The sequence below is a fragment of the Crinia signifera genome, chromosome 3 (assembly GCF_055691185.1).
Source record: "Crinia signifera chromosome 3, ASM5569118v1, whole genome shotgun sequence".
In the NCBI taxonomy this organism is placed as follows: Eukaryota; Metazoa; Chordata; class Amphibia; order Anura; family Myobatrachidae; genus Crinia; species Crinia signifera.
Genome location: NC_139219.1, coordinates 89,980,879 through 90,001,696, shown reverse-complemented (window position 1 = coordinate 90,001,696; position 20,818 = coordinate 89,980,879). Strand labels below are relative to the sequence as shown.

At 46.9% G+C, this 20,818-nt stretch overlaps 1 protein-coding gene across 1 annotated transcript; it reads left to right on the top strand.

Annotated features, from left to right (window-relative positions):
• Positions 1 to 4,529: 4,529 nt before the first annotated feature.
• Positions 4,530 to 5,577, top strand: LOC146062886 (uncharacterized). Its single transcript, XM_083174892.1, has 2 exons — positions 4,530 to 4,934; positions 5,020 to 5,577. Exons 1-2 carry the CDS (start codon positions 4,530 to 4,532, stop codon positions 5,575 to 5,577), a joined length of 963 nt encoding a protein of 320 aa, XP_083031018.1.
• Positions 5,578 to 20,818: the final 15,241 nt, after the last annotated feature.

Genomic DNA, 20,818 nt, shown 5'->3' with positions numbered 1-20,818 from the left:
GTTAGCGCATCCCTTTGCGGGCTTCACTGGTATCCGCGTCCCCTCACGGGGCTCGCTGCGCTCGTATACCAGTGAAGCCCGCGAAGGGACGCGCTAACCTGTGAAGGTATCCGCGTCCCCTCGCGGGGCTCGCTGCGCTCGCCACGCTTCGGGCTCGGTGGCTCGCTGCGCTCGCCACACTATTCTATTCTCAACTCCACGCCGACGTGGATAGTGGGGGTATGAAAAGGTCGGAGGACGCGTACCGCCGCCCCTCGCGGGGCTCGCTGCGCTTGCCACACTTCGGGTGCACGTGGATAGTGGGCGTGGATTTCTATGTCATTGAATTTTAAATAATGATGGTTTTTTTTTTGGGGGGGGGGATTGCAGTTGCTGTTAACGTTGATCCTCAATAAAAAAGTTGATCCGAACAAGAGATCTTTATCCCCAAATAAGGTAAATCGTGCTTAAATTGTTCTTCAAATTAACTTGTAAATGTACTCCAAATGCCTTTTTTTCCAGTGTACCACCCCCACTATCCACGCGCACCCGAAGCGTGGCGAGCGGCGGCGGTACGCGTCCTCCGACCTTTTCATACCCCCACTATCCACGTCGGCGTGGAGTTGAGAATAGAATAGTGTGGCGAGCGCAGCGAGCCACCGAGCCCGAAGCGTGGCGAGCGCAGCGAGCCCCGCGAGGGGACGCGGATACCTTCACAGGTTAGCGCGTCCCTTCGCGGGCTTCACTGGTATCCGCGTCCCCTCGCGGGGCTCGCTGCGCTCGTATACCAGTGAAGCCCGCGAAGTGACGCGCTAACCTGTGAAGGTATCCGCGTCTGCTCGCCACGCTTCAGGCTCGGTGGCTCGCTGCGCTCGCCACACTATTCTATTCTCAACTCCACGCCGACGTGGATAGTGGGGGTATGAAAAGGTCGGAGGACGCGTACCGCCGCCGCCGCTCGCCACGCTTCGGGTGCACATGGATAGTGGGCGTGGTACACAAGGGAAGGGGGTCATTTAAAAAATTAGGGTGGGGCTCTGGGGGCCATTTTACATAGTACCCTATGTAAATGTATGGTCCATTGGATTGATCTGCTTTTTTTTAAGAGAATTTCAAATTTTACACTGTAAATTAACATTGAAACAGTGGTTGCTATGTGTAAAAAGGCATAGCAACATATGTCACCAACTGATAATCAGTTGGTGACATATGTTGCTATGCTATTTTACACATAGCAACCACCGTTTCAATGTTAATTTACAGTGTAAAATGCTTGTTGCTATGTGCAAGAGTGCATAGCAACACTTGTCACAAACATAATATATGCAGGTGACGTATGTTGGTATGCGCTATTTGACATAGCAACCAGTGTTATCCAATGTAATTTTAACTGAGTTACATTGGTTGCTATGTGCAATACCATATAGAAACATAAGCCACTCACTGATAATATGGTGACATACATTGCTATGTGCTAGTGCACATAGCAAGCAGTGTTATATGCGATTTTTGTTATACTGACATTGATTCCCCCTGGCCATTCCAACCACTTCTCTGGCCCACTCCACCTGCCCCTGGGCCCCCCTCCTACCCTTCTTCCCCACAAGCCATCTGCCCCCCTCCTCTCACCCCCCCCCCCCCCCCCCCCCCAATTCTTCAAATTTATTTAGAAACGCTTCAAGGCACTTACATTTTATGCAGGGGCAGGGTGTGTCATGGATTCCGCGCTGTCTGCAGAGTGAATTGCATGCTGGGACACTTCCTGTCTTCCCTGCATGCAGTTTTCCAGTTTGAGTGACATTAGTGGATGAAATCGCGGTCATCGCGGGCATTGAGGTGTACATTACACAGCTCAATGCCTGCGATGACCGTGATGACCGCGATTTCAATGTTAACTTTAGTAGTGCTAAAAGTGCATCAAATCGCGGTCATCGCGGGCATCGCGGGCATTGAGCTGTGTAATGTACACATTACGGATACCTTCACAGGTTAGCGCGTCCCTTCGCGGGCTTCACTGGTATCCGCGTCCCCTCGCGGGGCTCGCTGCGCTCGTATACAGTGAAGCCCGCGAAGGGACGCGCTAACCTGTGAAGGTATCCGCGTCCCCTCGCGGGGCTCGCTGCGCTCGCCACGTTTCGGGCTCGGTGCTCGCCATGCTTCGGGCTCGGTGCTCGGTGCTCGCCATGCTTCGCGCTCGGTGGCTCGCTGCGCTCGCCACACTATTCTATTCTCAACTCCACGCCGACGTGGATAGTGGGGGTATGAAAAGGTCGGAGGACGCGTACCGCCGCCCCTCGCGGGGCTCGCTGCGCTTGCCACACTTCGGGTGCACGTGGATAGTGGGCGTGGATTTCTATGTCATTGAATTTTAAATAATGATGGTTTTTTTTTTGGGGGGGGGGATTGCAGTTGCTGTTAACGTTGATCCTCAATAAAAAAGTTGATCCGAACAAGAGATCTTTATCCCCAAATAAGGTAAATCGTGCTTAAATTGTTCTTCAAATTAACTTGTAAATGTACTCCAAATGCCTTTTTTTCCAGTGTACCACCCCCACTATCCACGCGCACCCGAAGCGTGGCGAGCGGCGGCGGTACGCGTCCTCCGACCTTTTCATACCCCCACTATCCACGTCGGCGTGGAGTTGAGAATAGAATAGTGTGGCGAGCGCAGCGAGCCACCGAGCCCGAAGCGTGGCGAGCGCAGCGAGCCCCGCGAGGGGACGCGGATACCTTCACAGGTTAGCGCGTCCCTTCGCGGGCTTCACTGGTATCCGCGTCCCCTCGCGGGGCTCGCTGCGCTCGTATACCAGTGAAGCCCGCGAAGTGACGCGCTAACCTGTGAAGGTATCCGCGTCTGCTCGCCACGCTTCAGGCTCGGTGGCTCGCTGCGCTCGCCACACTATTCTATTCTCAACTCCACGCCGACGTGGATAGTGGGGGTATGAAAAGGTCGGAGGACGCGTACCGCCGCCGCCGCTCGCCACGCTTCGGGTGCACATGGATAGTGGGCGTGGTACACAAGGGAAGGGGGTCATTTAAAAAATTAGGGTGGGGCTCTGGGGGCCATTTTACATAGTACCCTATGTAAATGTATGGTCCATTGGATTGATCTTCTTTTTTTTAAGAGAATTTCAAATTTTACACTGTAAATTAACATTGAAACAGTGGTTGCTATGTGTAAAAAGGCATAGCAACATATGTCACCAACTGATAATCAGTTGGTGACATATGTTGCTATGCTATTTTACACATAGCAACCACCGTTTCAATGTTAATTTACAGTGTAAAATGCTTGTTGCTATGTGCAAGAGTGCATAGCAACACTTGTCACAAACATAATATATGCAGGTGACGTATGTTGGTATGCGCTATTTGACATAGCAACCAGTGTTATCCAATGTAATTTTAACTGAGTTACATTGGTTGCTATGTGCAATACCATATAGAAACATAAGCCACTCACTGATAATATGGTGACATACATTGCTATGTGCTAGTGCACATAGCAAGCAGTGTTATATGCGATTTTTGTTATACTGACATTGATTCCCCCTGGCCATTCCAACCACTTCTCTGGCCCACTCCACCTGCCCCTGGGCCCCCCTCCTACCCTTCTTCCCCACAAGCCATCTGCCCCCCTCCTCTCACCCCCCCTCCCTCCCTCCCTCCCCCCCCTATCATTTCCCCCCCCCCCCCCCCCCCCCAATTCTTCAAATTTATTTAGAAACGCTTCAAGGCACTTACATTTTATGCAGGGGCAGGGTGTGTCATGGATTCCGCGCTGTCTGCAGAGTGAATTGCATGCTGGGACACTTCCTGTCTTCCCTGCATGCAGTTTTCCAGTTTGAGTGACATTAGTGGATGAAATCGCGGTCATCGCGGGCATTGAGGTGTACATTACACAGCTCAATGCCTGCGATGACCGTGATGACCGCGATTTCAATGTTAACTTTAGTAGTGCTAAAAGTGCATCAAATCGCGGTCATCGCGGGCATCGCGGGCATTGAGCTGTGTAATGTACACATTACGGATACCTTCACAGGTTAGCGCGTCCCTTCGCGGGCTTCACTGGTATCCGCGTCCCCTCGCGGGGCTCGCTGCGCTCGTATACAGTGAAGCCCGCGAAGGGACGCGCTAACCTGTGAAGGTATCCGCGTCCCCTCGCGGGGCTCGCTGCGCTCGCCACGTTTCGGGCTCGGTGCTCGCCATGCTTCGGGCTCGGTGCTCGGTGCTCGCCATGCTTCGCGCTCGGTGGCTCGCTGCGCTCGCCACACTATTCTATTCTCAACTCCACGCCGACGTGGATAGTGGGGGTATGAAAAGGTCGGAGGATGCGTACCGCCGCCCCTCGCGGGGCTTGCTGCGCTCGCTGCGCTCGCCACGCTTCGGGTGCGCGTGGATAGTGGGGGTGGTACACTGGCAAATGTCAATGATTTTTGGGAAAAATGGTATCGCATCACATCAGATGGCATGGGAGTTGATACCACACAAGTACCGTATAGACATCAATTACTTATAGATGGTTTTGTTTGTGTTTCATTTTTCAAGCAATGTCTAAGAAACGAACTGCTTCAAACAGCTTCTTGGCGAAGGTCATTGACATGTACAAGGAGAATAGATGCCTCTGGGAGAAGAAGGATAAAGACTATTACAACAAGGCAAAGAGGAATGAGGCATATCAGAAAATGGTGGCTCTCTGTCGAAAACGGGAACCTGATGCAAACATCGCCTGGGTGCAGAAGAAAATGACAAATATGCGGACAGTCATGGTGAAGGAGTTTAACCGAGTACGGCAGTCTCAAAGTTCCGGAGCCGATGCTGAAGACGTCTACGTGCCGAAATTATGGTACTACGAGCGGATGAAGTTCATCTTGGAGCAGAGAGAACAGAGTGGAACAGGGGGAACGGATACGGAGGACACCTCTTCGTCCGGTGCAGCGGAGAGTGTGGACGTTGTAAGTATTTGCTGTGACATGTCTTGCATGTAAGTGACTGTGAAATGTCATGTTATTACCATTTGCCCTTTTTTTTTCTTTCTAGGAAGTTCCCCCTGAGACAGAGCAGGAGTCTGCGACAGTTGCGGAGGTGGACACTACTCCAATGACGGAGAGCACTACACCCGCTCTCCCGAGGAGGCGCCGCAGAAGACAGCTGTCCAGCACTGCTCCCAATGTCCAAGGGCATTGTTGCAGGTCTGTACCGGAGGCAGTACAAAATCCCCCTGACGATTGTCAAATTTTCGCAAACAACCTTGCCGTGGAAATGCGGAGCATGGAGAAAGACCAGCTCCTGCATTGTAAGAGGTTGGTATATTGCACTATGATGCGCGCAACAGAGAGAAGTCTCTCTGCTGAGTGCAACATAGAGCTATCTGCCACGATCGTAAGGCAAGTGGCCCAAACGCCCAAATACCCCTATCACTACCCTTCGTACAGTGCGTCGGGTTATGCTCCGCCTCCTCCTCCTCACCCTTTTATGTACGCGCCGAGGCCCCCTATGCCACCAGTCACAGACCCTTCGTCTTTGCCTGGGACTATTTCAAGTGCTCTGTTGAGCACACAAAGTCCCCTCCCAGGTGAAGAGCGCGATTTCAATTAATTATCAATTTGGCTTTATTGGTTTTAAATTATTGTGCCATGCAGCAATGTCCTCGTTCTACTCTGTTTGTTATTTGCTCCAAGATGAACTTTTTAGCTCGTAGACCATAATTTCGGTTACTGAGGGTCGCAGTATCGGACTCCTGAACTTTAAGCTGTCCGTACTCGTTTTGCGCCTTCACCATTGACTGTTCCGCATATTTGCATTTTGTTCCGTACCCAGTGCATGTTTGCATCATGGTTCCTTGTTGTACATTAAGCCCCATTTTTTGTATGCCTCATTCCAATTTGCCTTGTTGTAATGCAATTTTTCCCATGAGGCATCTATTCTCCTAAACTGTTAATGACCTTCCCCCAGAAGAATGACCTTCCCCCCATTGGCCAAAAATAAAAAAAAGTGATTATTTAAAAATCATAACCTGTGTCGTGTGTTATTTCATTGTCTTCTAATTGAGGGATGGCATGTAATTTGATGTGTTTTTCTATTGTATTTTGTTGCTTTTTGCTCACCCATCACGGTGATTGCGGCCACATGACGGCCATGGGCACCCGTGATGCAACCGACACGCGACACGATCGTTGATCGCGTCGTGATCGTAACGGTCACATCACGTGTGCCCAGTAATGTGGCCGCGATGTGCCCGCAATTACCGCGATATGTGCGCGGTTTTAATGTTATCTTGTCTTATAATTAAGGGATGCCATTAAATTATATGTCATTTAATAGTCTAACGTTGAATCTGCAATTTTTTTTTTTTTTTTTACAATTGAGGGATGCCATGTCATTTGCTGTTTTTTATCTGTTTTTCACTTGACTGTTTTCCACAGCGTCGGTCGCATCGCGGGTGCCCAATAATGTGGCCGCGATGTGCACGCGATGACCGCGATGGGCGCCGTTCTAGGTAAAGAGTACCAAATTATAAGTATGAAAGTCCCTACTATATGTTTGGAGGTAGAGAGTGTGTGAAAAAAAGAGTGCATACATAAATAATAGACATTACCACAAAGAATCTGGAGTACCATCCCTGATTTCCTTTCGAATAAGGGCACTTGCACCACTACATTCTGATCCATCATCTCTCTAAAACTTGTAAACAATGCTCACTTTGCCACCCCGTCCTGGGGAACTGGGGATTTTAGGAAGGAAACTCTTTGATTTTTTTTTTAACTCTATCTTGTACCCTGTTCTTTTTATCTCTAAAACCCATCTGTCCGTGGTTGATCTTTCCCAGGTGTCTCTGAACTGTAGTAGCCTGGCTCCCAACTTTTGCTGGCCTGGCGTCTTTGTGGGTTTTGATGAGAGGGAAATCTACCCTCTCTTCCCCTTTGGCCACGAAAATCGCTCTTGAATTTGCCCAGACATTCCTCCTGTAACTTCTCCCTGGTCTGTATGCTATGACAACTCTATAGTCTTGAGGCTGATACCTAAATTCCCTATTCGAAGGGCCTTTCTTTCCAACTCTGTCCTGAGGTAGCCAACTGACTTATGCTGGGTACACACCAAAACAATTTGGGCACAATCCCATCAATCTGGATCCAATTCAGACCAATTGGATGCAGATTGGATGCAGATTGGGTCAAAATCGATTGGTTGGATCTGAATTGGATCCAATTCCGATCCTACCTGCTGCAGGTAGGATCTGTATAAGATCCATTCATCTGAATACAGATGGGATCGGATTGGGATCGGATCATATGCAAATCAAATGCAAATCGGATCGCACAATTTGCATACGGTTTGCATACGATTTGCATCCAATCCAAATAGTTTTGGTGTGTACCCAGCATTAACCCCAGACATTTTGGTGATGAGTTCATACAGTTGCTGAATAAACAGGTAACTGCCTTTAAACGCCAGAGAAACTAATTTTGGTACTTGTTTCCTATCTGGGCGCCCAGGTTTTCTACGTACGGCACCGTAATGAAATCGGATCGCATCGCATCGTACACATACACGATATTGAACGATGCGATGCGATGCGATGCGATCCGATTCGATTTCCCATAGGAAACAATGTGAAATGGCTCAATTTAGCCAAATTCTCATAGGAACAATAGTAAATGGGCCAAAAACACCCCTGAACATTGAAATGTCCCCCCAAAAGTAGTTGACGCCACCCCGCCATCAACGTGAACCCGAAGCGTGGCGAGCGCAGCGAGCCCGCGAGGGGCGGCGGTACGCGTCCTCCGACCTTTTCATGCCCTACTATCCACTAGGGCGTGGAGTGAGAATAGAATAGTGTGGCGAGCGCAGCAAGCCACCGAGCCCGAAGCGTGGCGAGCGGACGCGGATACCTTCACAGTTATACGCGTCCCCTCGCGGGCTTCCCAGGTGTCCATGGCGACGCGGACACCTGGGAAGCCCGCGAAGGGACGCGTTTACCTGTGAAGGTATCCGCGTCCCCTCGCGGGGCTCGCTGCGCTCGCCACGCTTCGGGCTCGGTGGCTCGCTGCGCTCGCCACACTATTCTATTCTCACTCCACGCCCTAGTGGATAGTAGGGCATGAAAAGGTCGGAGGACGCGTACCGCCGCCCCTCGCGGGCTCGCTGCGCTCGCCATGCTTCGGGTTCACGTTGATGGCGGGGTGGCGTCAACTACTTTTGGGGGGACATTTCAATGTTCAGGGGTGTTTTTGGCCCATTTACTATTGTTCCTATGACAATTTGGCTAAATTGAGCCATTTCACATTGTTTCCTATGGGAAATCGAATCGGATCGCATCGCATCGCATCGTTCAATATCGTGTATGTGTACGATGCGATGCGATCCGATTTCTCTACGGAGAATAGCATGGTGCGCAATTAACTTAGCGGGCGCCCAGATAGGAAACAAGTACCCTAATTTTTTTTTTAGACTGGACATCTGCCGCCCAGGGCTTTAACCAAAGAGCCTTTCTGGCTACTGTGGCAGTTGTGTTGGCCCGTCTCGAATCCATTGAGGTATTGCATAAGAATTTAACAGCTAATTGAATGTTCTGTATTATTTTAAGCAAGTCAGACCTCTTAATGCCATCCAACATTTCAGATTCTAACTCCTGGCACCATCCTCTGAGCACTCTCGAGGTTACAGCCATGGCTGCAGCCGGCTTCAATGCTGCACCTGTTGTTGAATGCTGTTTCCTTAGCCCCAATTCTATCCGTCTATCCATTGGGTCTTTAAATACATTAGCCTTCTCTAGAGGTAACATCATTTTTTAAGAGATACAAGCTATAGCTGTGTCCCCCTTAGACGGTTCTTCCCATGTGAGGACCTGCTCCTGTTCAAATAGATACATCTCAAGTATCTTTGGAGGTACATTGACTCTTTTATCTGGATGATTCAATTCATCCGATATCAAGTCTTTAAGGTGGAAACAGCAGGTGCAGGGGGTCAATATTCAGGAGGGGTCAGTTGAATACTGACCCGCAAGTTGTGACGGCGAACAATCAGCACTTCTCGCCATCACAGCTTGCTAAAGAGCATTGAATATACCCCACTTTGTCGCACAGCTTAGCTACCAAGATCCAATGTAGTAGGTTTGCAGGTCCCCTGATGAACAGCATCACGCTGCCTCTGTGCTGCCAACCTGGCGTCCAGCACATTCCTAATGTGCACTGCGCCTGCCGATGATATCCAGCCCGGTTTCACCTGTGGAAAAACCCAGGCCAGGCATGTCCTGGCTAACATCATTCAAAATCCGCCTGCCTGAGGACGCCGCCGTGTCTGGACACCCAGGAACAGGGGATTGCCTGCGACTACAGGCACATATTCAATGCCTCCAGAAGGCAGGCTCCGACCTTCTGCTACCTGCCAGGATGCCCAAAGTGGCAGCGGGGGAACCATACAGACTTCCCGGGGTAAGCCACTTCCACTACCCGGTAAGGAAAAAAGACACAGAGGCCAGGATGGGTGGTGCATTTTGTAGGGGCCGGTGTCTTTTTTTTCCTTTCCAGTTACTACCCAGAGATCGGAAGAACCCACAGGTGATGGCTGCCATGGGGGGAGGTAGAGGAAAAGTTGGTATTTACATATTAATGATTCTATTAGAAATTATCAATGGCACTGCATTTTTATTTAGTGGTGTTTATATTCAGACATCTTTAAGAAATAAGAGTGAACAAGAAAGAAGGCTGCTTGCTGCAATGATATAATGAGACAAATGAATCATAGATATTGAATAGCTGGTGTGAAGTTAGGCCGTTCTTAGGTCAAACCAACTAATATTGACAATGTCAAACTTAGTAATGAGAGGAAATAGCTTAAATGAGAAATCCAGCCAGTAGTTATATTTTAGTTCTAATCCTGCTCCCTAAAATGAATCGAATACTAAATAGGAACCTGTGTCATTCAAGAGCTACATAGCATGCTGCTGGCTGTACAAGGTAATTCTGGATACTGTCAATTTGATTGACAGTCAGGGACCATTTAGGGGCTGTTACAGGAAGTGGGGTGTATCGGCATACATCTGTGATCGTATACACAGATAACATGGCACTAACACCTCAGTGCCCTGTCCAATCTACATAATATAAGGTTACTCAGATGGTTGATTATGAGTATACATGACCACCTCTGCGTGTTTGTATGTGGGGCTGTCAGTGGGCACCACAATCCATTTACAGGCAGATGCAGCATTTGTATTCTTTCTCACATATGCTACATATAGGATTGTAGCTGCAAATGCATTAGCATAGATCTTAATTAGGCCCTATGTGGCTTAGTTACCTATTCATCCAATCAGAACTTAGGGGTCTATTTATTAAAGTTAGCTACAGCACATGTATAGGGCAGTACGGATGGTGTGCATAGGCGTGCGCACGGTAGGTGCCGGGGGTGCACAGGCACCTCCTAATGCCCAGCAGCCGCAGTCTGTAAGTGGGGTCTGGCCATCTGGGTCAAGACAAACACAGTTTGACAGCGGTCACCTCTATATATAAATCGGCAGCGGGAGCGTGGGCGGCCGGGCGGCGAGTATGAAGAGAGGAGTAGAGGTCAGAGGCCGCTGTCAGTGTAATGACAGCGGCAGCAGTAGTCCCCCGCTGCTGCGGAGCTCTGCAGACACTCTCGCGAGATGATGATTTCATTATCTTGCGAATCTGTCTGTGTCTGCAGCAGCCGCTGGGACTGTAATGATGGTGCACCGTGCGGGACATGCAGGAGCTCATGCACGGCTATGGAGGAGCTCAGGCAGGGAGGCTGTGCTCGAGCCGACACTGCACAAAAAATGTGGCTGTTCTGTAAGTACAATTCTCTGCCTGGCTACTAAAATGTATTGGAAAGGCTGTGGAGTGCCTGGCTTCATACATAAGATACTATGAATGTATGTATGTATATATATATATATATATATAGTATATACCGTATACATACATTCACACACACACACACACATCAATCATAGTATCTTATGTATGAAGCCAGGCACTCCACAGCCTTTTCAATACATTTTAGTAGCAAAGATGTGAATTCTGACGTTCGGGGTCATAGAATCCTTTTACACCTTGATAAAGGGGTTCTATGACCACGAAACATTGCAATTCACAACTTTGCAACTAAAATGTAATGAAAACCTAGAGGAGTACCACTGCCTTTGTTTGCACCATTGTTGAGATGTGTGTTTGTGTATATATATATATATATCTATATATATATATATATATATAGATATATATATATAGATATCTATATATATATATATATATATATATATATATAAGGTTTCAATGCTTCTAGGGGGGTCCTGTGAAGTTGCACGCTTCTAGGGGGGTCCTGGGAAGTTGCACTGGGGCCCTGGCTGCAGCCCCCTAAATATACCCCGATCCCGCATCAGGGCTGTGTGTAGGGTAATGGGCACCACACATTGGTGCCAGGGAGGAGGCACAAGAAGCAATGAACATATAATCCCCTTGGCAATGAGCATGCAACCCCCCTCCCCCTGACAACAAGCATATAACTTCCCCCAGGCAACTAGCATGTGACCACCCCCCTTGGCAATGAGCATGTAACTCCCTAGAAATGAGCATGTCATTTCTCCTAGCAATGAGCATGCAGCTCCCTCTAGCAACAAGCATGTAATCCCTAATAGAATAAAACCCCTGGCAAGAAGCATGTAGGTAAGCTTCACTTACTGTATGTGGCATAATATGTAATAGGCATTACGGTGTGTAGTGTAATGTGTAGTAGGCATTACGGTGTGTTGTATAATTAGTAGTAGGCATTACGTGTGGTGGCATGATGTGTAATGGGTATTACAATGGGTGGCATTATGTATAATGGGCATTACGGTGTGTTGCATTATGTTTGATGGGCATTATGGTGTGTGTCATACTGTCATTATGTGTAATGGGCATTACATTGGGTGGCAATATGTGTAAATTTATGTGTAATGGGCATTACAGTATAAATTTTTGAAGCGCGCCTTCATCACACACTGTCCCTGTTTCTGGTGTATGTGTGGGGGAAATGATTAATTCTGAAGTGCATATAAAAAAAATAAGTCACCTTCTATTTAGTTTGCATTGACACCCAATAGGAGGTGATGGACACGCCCAGTAGGCGGTAATGGACACACCCAGTAGGTAGTGATGAACACGCCCCTCCAATGGTGCACCCCCTAATGAAATGGGCTGCGCACGCCTATGATGGTGTGGATGGTGTAATGGTTAGCATTACTGCCTTGCAGCACTGAGGTCATGGGTTCGATTCCCACAATAACCGGGATGCGGTCATTTGGTCTACTGCATTATGGTAGAAAGTCATTAGGTCGACATGACTCTAGGTCGACATGGGAAAAGGTCGACATGATTCTAGGTCGAAAGGTCATTAGTTCGACAGGTCATTAGTTCGACAAGGTCATTAGTTCGACATTGTCTATGTCGACATTTACAAGGTCGACATGGGGTTTTTCACTGTTTTTTGAGCCAACATGTGCCGACAGGCGGTATTTCATGCCCTACCATCCACTAGGGCGTGGTGGGAGAATAAAATAGTGTGCCGAGCGTAGCGAGGCACCGTGCTCGACGCATAGCGAGCGCAGCGAGCGATGCGAGGGGATGCAGTGCACTTTAAACTGTGTCCACGTCGACTGTGTTGACATTCAGGTAAAAAAACAGTGAAAAACCCCATGTCGACCTTGTGAATGTCGACATAGACAATGTCGAACTAATGACCTTGTCGAACTAATGACCTGTCGAACTAATGACCTTTCGACCTAGAATCATGTCGACCTTTTCCCATGTCGACCTAGAGTCATGTCGACCTTTTAGCATGTCGACCTAATGGATTCGACCTAATGACTTTCTACCATAATGCAATAGACCAAATGATCCCAACCCCAATAACCCTAACTGTACTGTATATTCAGTATAAATATGCAGTATAAATATACTGGTAGGCTAATTGGCTCCCAACAATTTAACCCTAGAATGTCTGTGTGTGCATGTACATGTGATAGGGAATATTGATTGTAAACTCCACTGGGGCAGGGACTGATGTGAATGTTCAAATATTCTCTGTAAAGTGCTGCGGAATATGTATGCGCTAGATAAGAAACTGTTAACAATAATAATAATAATATTATTAATAATGTGATACTCATGGCGTCAATGAAAGCCACTGGGCAATGTTATGCAGGAAGCTAGTAGGTGGAGCAGCAGACAGGGGCGGATTTAAGGGGGCAAAAGGGGCGGTCGCCTCCCCTAGACTGCCGTCAGTTACTCTTCCACCACTGTCGGGTGCAAGGTTAATGGAGGTAGCGGTGATGGCCGTTTGGGCTGGGAGGTGGCAATGGGGAAATGCGGCCGGGGGTGAGACAGGAGCGCACACACTGGTGACGACTCCTGTCCATAGTTACACTTGAGGGACCTGCACAGTACAGCTGGTAGTAATTAGTGCACCTGCTGTAATGATCACAATGGCAGTGACACAAGGCCAGGACCTGCTGCATGTCACACACCTTCTCATCCAGGTACATAGTCACACACACACAGCTACCAATTCCAGCAGCAGCAGCCATGTGACAGGATGAATCCGGGGAGGAGGAGATTCTAGTGCAGCGGGATTCAATCAGAAAGCTTCTGTACAGTTGAGTGGGTGGTGGTGGCGGCGGCACGCCCCCTGCTGGACAAACACACTCAGCACTGGAAGAAATGAATAAGTATAACACTGTGCTGCTAAAGCCCTGGCTGCAGAGTATTATGGATGGTGCAGGTAACTTTTCACTTTGTAGCTATTTGTTTCTATTCAGAAGAGGCTTAAGCAGAATCCACTGATCTATAAATATACTGCTTACACCGAACTTTCTCCACTGTACCTTCACCTGAAGGACACCTTCTCCTCCTCTAGAAAAAAGAGAGAAGAATGTCCTTTGGGTGGGTGCACCTCAAGAAATAAACAAATCTATTAAAATGTAACCTTTATTAACATTTCCTAAAAGGCTGCAAAAATATTAAAACCATACAACATACAGGGGTGGGTTTACACACATTGAAATAAGGTGGCAGGCAGGTGTTGCTGGAAGTTTTTTAATCATCAAGTGTGTGGTGATTGCACAGTGTGTGGGGCTGTCCAATCCTGTGCAGTGGATCGCAATATTAGTGAAAGCCGATCTCTCTCTTCTAACAGAATGTATGCCCTAATGGACTGGATTGATAATCTACAGTCTAATACAAAATATCAGGACGTGCTCTCCTTCCCAAGGTCCACAAGAATGAAAAGACACCGCCCGGCCGACCCATAGTGTCTGGCATAGGCAGCCTCACAGAAAGAGCGAGCCAATTGGTCGATGCCCATCTGAGAGAACATGTACTTACTACTCTCATCGTACGTGAGGGACACTATGGAGGTGCTTAACAAACTTCAAGATGTGTTCATCAATAAAGACATCTGGATAATAACCTGCGACTTGGAAAGTCTGTACACGAGCATCCACCACCAATACGGCCTTGAAGCGGTCAAATATTTCTTAAAAATGGACAAAAATGACGACCTCCATGAATTGGTCATCCGACTCTTACGATTTGTCCTGACTAAGAACTATTTCGTTTGTAACGAGCAATTCTACCTCCAGGTACGGGGGACTGCGATGGGGAGCACTTGTGCCCCCATGTATGCCAACCTGTACCTGGGGTGGTGGGAAAGAGAGGTCGTCTTTAGCGAAGCCAACGACAGGTTCACAGACCACATATTATTGTGGGTGAGATACATAGACGATCTCCTCATACTTTGGGAGGGAGATCGAGACCTGTTTATCGAAATGATTACCATTCTCAATAAAAACCATCTCAATTTACATCTTACATATGAGATGAGTAAGGAAGGTGTTAATTATCTGGACCTGCGCATCACTATTGAGGATGATGGCTCCCTGACCACAGATCTGTTCAGAAAGGAGACAGCAACAAATTCATTGCTACACAGTACCAGCTCCCATTACCCGCCTGTCATCAAAGGCCTCCCTAAGGGGGAACTTCTCAGGACAAAGAGAAACTGCTCCAATGACAACATCTACAGGAAGAGGGCAAAAGAATTGAGTACGCGCCTGACAGACAGAGGATACAGCAAAAGAGGTGTAAGGAAGGCTTTCAATGACACAAACACGTACAAGAGAGAGCAACTATTGGTACCCAAAGTATCCTAAGGGACCAATAAAGATGATGATACTGTACGCTTCATTGGTACGTTCTGCCAAGAGTGGCGACAAGTACAAGGCATCCTTGATAAACATATTCACATCCTGAAGACAGATCCAGACTTGGCGGACATTCTGGAAGATAGAGTAAAACTTAGCTGGCGAAGAAGTAAAAATCTCCAGAACATTCTGGTCCAGAGTCATATGGATAAAATACATAAACCCACACAACAGAGAACTGGCTCTTTCAAATGTGGGTCATGTAAAGCATGTACAGCCATGACTCAGAAACAAGAATACACAGACAAATTCGGACACACAACCAAGATCAAGAATTACATAAATTGTAACACAGTGGGAGTAGTGTACAATTTGGAATGCCCGTGCCATAAACATTACATTGGGAAAACCAAAAGGCCTCTGAAAAATAGGATACTTGAACATCTAGCCAGCATAAGGAATGCCGAAAAAGACAAGCAAGCAATGAAAATTCTAACCCCGGTTGCTAGACACTTCTACAGGTACCATCAAAGCAAACCGGCAGGTTTACAAGCATACGGCATGCTACAAGTTGACCTGGGGATTAGGAGAGGTGATATAGACACAGAACTTTTGAAACAAGAAACACGACTTATCTTCATGATGGACACCATGGCACCTAGGGGTCTAAATGAAGAGAATAGCTATTCTGCATTTCTGTGAGATAAACATCCCTCTTCCCCCATTTATCCAGAGCAATAGACCTCTGGGGATGCATTATTTGACACAAACACCAATCAAATTTACTTCGCGACACTACCCTTATGCTGGACGATCTGGTAGCACTATTGTATACCCTTATGGGGCCTTATCAGATTTATACCAGCATCCTACACATCCCTTCACTCGGAATCAATGATACGACCATCCTGACATTTCTTTCTCCATTACTAAATTGAGGAAAGTTTTTCCTTATCTTTTTAATACACAGGCTTCCCCATTGACTCATACTTCCCCAAGCTTTCATGTGCCTCCGGATGGTTATCTTGATTAACTGATGCCACCCCATGATTGCCTCAACCACCCACTCATGTCATCCTAATAAAATAAGGACAATCTACACAGAACCATAAGGTTAATATTATTTTTATCAGTGAATGTGCATATCAACCGAACATACAACTGATGTCTCTTTATCGATTCTGTGAAACTCAATAATCTCCTTTTTTTATATCTTTTCATCCCCTTTTTTGACCCTCTTGGGACACCTTATTACTTACACAGTGATACCCTCACCCTCATTCACATTTCATATGCGACTCTTATGAGTTATCACACGTGTTTTTTCATTTGTTATTTTTTATTTTTGTGTGGCACACGACTTTTCCCCTTTGTAAGAGAACGCACACACCACCAAACTACGATCTTTATTCAAGGATATACACTCTGACACTCCCTTCTGTCTGTTTATTGTCCAACCACATGTATTCACTGCTTTCACACCTTATATAAATAATTCTGTATCTCATACCCACCCATATGGGGGTATGCGCTTATATTATAACACGAGTTCACACTCAACCTCCTACGTCACCATTTTTCATAAAAATCTTTCAAAAAATGTTCTTACATTTTCTACATTGAGGATCGACACCCCACTTATATAGGTAACTTTATGATTGTCAAATTGAAATTATTTGTATGACCACCAACCCCGACCAGTATATTTCTGACATGTCCTACCTGAATCGACATATTGGCACACCACAAAGAGTGGTTACAATTCTTCCTATACAACCATCTACACGTCAAATCCTTATGCCAGGTAAAACTCACACATATCTTCGAATGTTTCATATATGAATTATATAAAAATTCTTTCATAACAAAAATTCTTTCATTTTCATTGATATCAATATACCACACTTCAGGGACCATTAGATACTGTATGGAAATCCCCGGGGGAAGTGCAACTGTTTGTTGCCATGACAACAATGTCAGAGTACACATATTTAGCTTGAAACGTAATCAGCGATCCGATTGAATTGAATTAAGTGCAGACACCATTCTAATCAATCAAATCTATGTGCAGACGTAAATGACTGTCATTATACAGTAAATCTTCAGAACGCCAGCTAATAAGGTTACTAACACAAGAATGTCCAGTTACCATAACTACAAGACACAAGTCCACAGCCCGGAGAGGCGATGACACGCTCCGAAGCCACGCCCGCGCCCTAAGTCATTGGTCAGAACGTTGCCCTAACAACGGACAACACACCTGATGTTTAGTAGCATCTAGGACGTGATGACATCCCGGAGACGCGATTACACGCTCCGGAGGTGTGCCGCATGCCCAATGGCCATTGGCTGACCGGAGACGCGATGACACGCTCCGAAGCCACGCCACTCAGTCATTGGTCAGAACGTTGCCCTAACAACGGACAACGCGCCTGATGTTTAGTAACGTCTAGGACGTGATGATATCCCGGAGACGCGATTATATGCTCCGGAGGTGGGTCGCATGCCTGATGGCCATTGGCTGATATGTATACATACAATATAAACGCGCCAAAAAGAGGAACGCAGCAATTGGACCAATTAGATTAGAAGCGGGTATTTAAACCCTCACAGGACCCCAGGCAGGTTGGCCCTGAGGAAGCTGAACTGCGAAGCGCGTGCCGGCTAGCGGTGCACAGGCAGTTCTGTTGCTGTTTTGTTATTTTTCTTATATTGCATTTTGATTTATGTACTCGCAGTGTGGAGATTTAATAGCCCTTATAAGGGCTTGAATCTGCATATGTGCTCGCAGTAAGGATACCCCATACAGGGTCCCTCCTATTTTCTGCATAGTGGAGATTTCTCTGAAGGTCTCAACGCCCCTGCTTCATATACAGGGCAGCGCTTCACCCCAGAGGCACCACTAAGCAGCCTTGCTTATTATTCACTGGCCATCCGGTGTCGAGGTCTCTCTGATATTTGCACAGAGAAGGCACCCCGAGATATCCAGGTCTGACATACTGAAGTTTATGACTGTGATTAGTATAAACACGGCACCTTATCATTAAGCAAGGAATCATCTTTCGAGCACGTCCTGATATTTTGTATTAGACTGTAGATTATCAATCCAGTCCATTAGGGCATACATTCTGTTAGCAGAGAGAGATCGGCTTTCACTAATATTGCGATCCACTGCACAAGATTGGACAGCCCCACACACTGCAATCACCACACACTTGATGATTAAAAAACTTCCAGCAACACCTGCCTGCCACCTTATTTTAATGTGTGTAAACCCACCCCTGTATGTTGTATGGTTTTAATATTTTTGCAGCCTTTTAGGAAATGTTAATAAAGGTTACATTTTAATAGATTTGTTTATTTCTTGAGGTGCACCCACCCAAAGGACATTCTTCTCTCTTTTTTCTATATGTCTCCCAACCATGTCCTGGGTTAGCACACCCCTGTCCAGATAATTTAATAAATACATAGGGGTCCATCTAATACGAAGTCTTGTGCGATTGACCCAAAACTCCCCTTTCTGCCCACCTTCTCCTCCTCTCCCGTCTCCTCCTGACTGGCAGCTGGAGCTATGGGAGCACTCCCTCCACCCGGCCTTGTCCCTGCATGACTCCTGTCACCTGTACATCACCTTCAGATTTCGGTGTTCCAGAGAAGGGGGAGGAGTCAGGTCTGGAGGAGGGTCAAGATTAAGCAGTAAACCATCCCCCCTAGAAGAAAATTCTAGATCCACCCCTGGCAGCAGAGTAAAATGAGAGACAAGTGGAAATTGTTGGCTGCACATGTGCAGTGGAGAGAGAGAGTGGAAATAGTGGAGCATAAGAGCAAGGTGTTTTGCCACAGATCTGAAGCTAAGACCGGGCAAGCAACAATGTACCTGAGTGACTAAATACCTGATGATAGATTCAGTCAGCCTCAGTCAGGGCCGGTGCAAGCCCTACCAGCTCCCTAGATGACCACCAAATCGCAGGCCTAACTACTAGCATTGTGTCTAAGACAGGGGTAGCCAACTCCAGTCCTCAAGAGCTACCAACAGTTTAGGATTTCCAGGTCTCCTTACAGAATCACAAGAGTAATAATTAGCTCCACCTGTGGGTCTGTTAAAATGTGTCAGTGAGTAATTAGTATTACTCCGTTGCAGCTTGGTCATCTGGAAAATGTGCACTGCTGGTAGCTCTCGAGGACTGGAGTTGGCTACCACTGGTCTAAGAAATCCAAAGAGGCATTGTTGCAGCGGTGAGAGCCGCAGCAAAGTATCATAGAGGCTGTGTGAGTTAAACTGATTAAGGGAAATGTCCATACCAGCAGTGGGTGCTGACCCTGGGCTGCAGCATTGGCCAAAGATTACAGGGAGGAGCTGCTCAGCACATATGAACATACATGTAAAGATATATGTAATATATGTGCTGGCATGACACAGTCACACAGTGCTAAGCCTGTTTATCTTCAATAAGCCCACTCCCAGACTCCTGTAAAACTAGCTAATGGGAATTTGAGATAGACAGGCAGAGCACAGTCTGATACTTTAGAGAGAGGAAGCCATTTTGTGAGAGAGTCAGATATACAGTAAATGCTGTCTTAAGTGTTCTTGGCACCAACATACAAATATAATATAATGTTGCTGCTAAACTGGAGTTGTATTCATTGTGCCTTATGATTGTGATGCTAATGATGTCTGGAATTAAGAAAGATCAGCATTACATTCTCAATCTAATACTATACTATGGGGAAATTTACTAAAATGGGAGTTCTATGTTACATATGATGTTGCTATTGGCAACCAATCAGAATCTACTTATTCTTTATTTAGCACCTTCTAGATAGTATCTGATTGGTTTCCCATAGCAACATCACATCTGGACTAGAACTCTCACCTTAGTAAATTTCCCTCTATGACTGTTCTATTACTTTGCCTTTAGTGGATTATAACTAGGGATGCCAATCCTGGGGCATTTTTTCAATCCCAGGAATCAGGATTGAAAAATGCTCAATCCCGGGATTAGCATCCCTAAAATAAAAAACGCACCCCATCCCCCAGATTAAGTTACTTGGTGGGAGCAGGTGGGTGGGTGTTGCGCCGGGCAGCGGAGGAGCTGCTCCTGAAGTGGCGCCGGGAGCGGGCTGCAAGAAGGTTTCGGTGGCGGTACAGTAGTTAGGCCAGCGCAGAGTAACCTATGACCTATTCACGCTGTGCAGGCTGCACGCCGGGGTCGGGAACAGCCAGGCAGCGTCTGTACAAGTGCTCAGATGCTGCCTGGCATTAGACTGCACATGCGCAGTCTAATCCTGGACATTTTGGGGCTAAATCCATGGATCCCGCCAATCCCGATCCCTGGATTGGCCACCCTAAGTACAAGTACATGCTTGAAAAAGAACAGTGGCCATCTGGCAGAAAAGAGTACTCCAATGATAAAAACTTAATGTTCACTTTAAAGTAAATGACAGGTAATAATTTGTTTTGCTCTTCTATTATGTGTTTTGAGAAGGTTATTGTGTATTCAGAATAACAGGGCCTGATTCAGCTTTGTACATACAGTGGCTGTGCAATGTGGTAAAACTACAATGTAAATGCAGCAAGAGACATCTGTAAGAAATAGATGTCGCCTGCATCTGTGATCCTCAGTCAGCCTGCGG

What these genes read in the sequence shown, in the direction of transcription:
- LOC146062886 (XM_083174892.1), top strand. Translation starts at nt 4,530, where the DNA reads ATGTCTAAGAAACGAACTGCTTCAAACAGCTTCTTGGCGAAGGTCATT. An exon ending in CAGCGGAGAGTGTGGACGTT is followed by an intron (nt 4,935 to 5,019) that starts GTAAGTATTTGC and finishes TTTTCTTTCTAG; the next exon opens with GAAGTTCCCCCTGAGACAGA.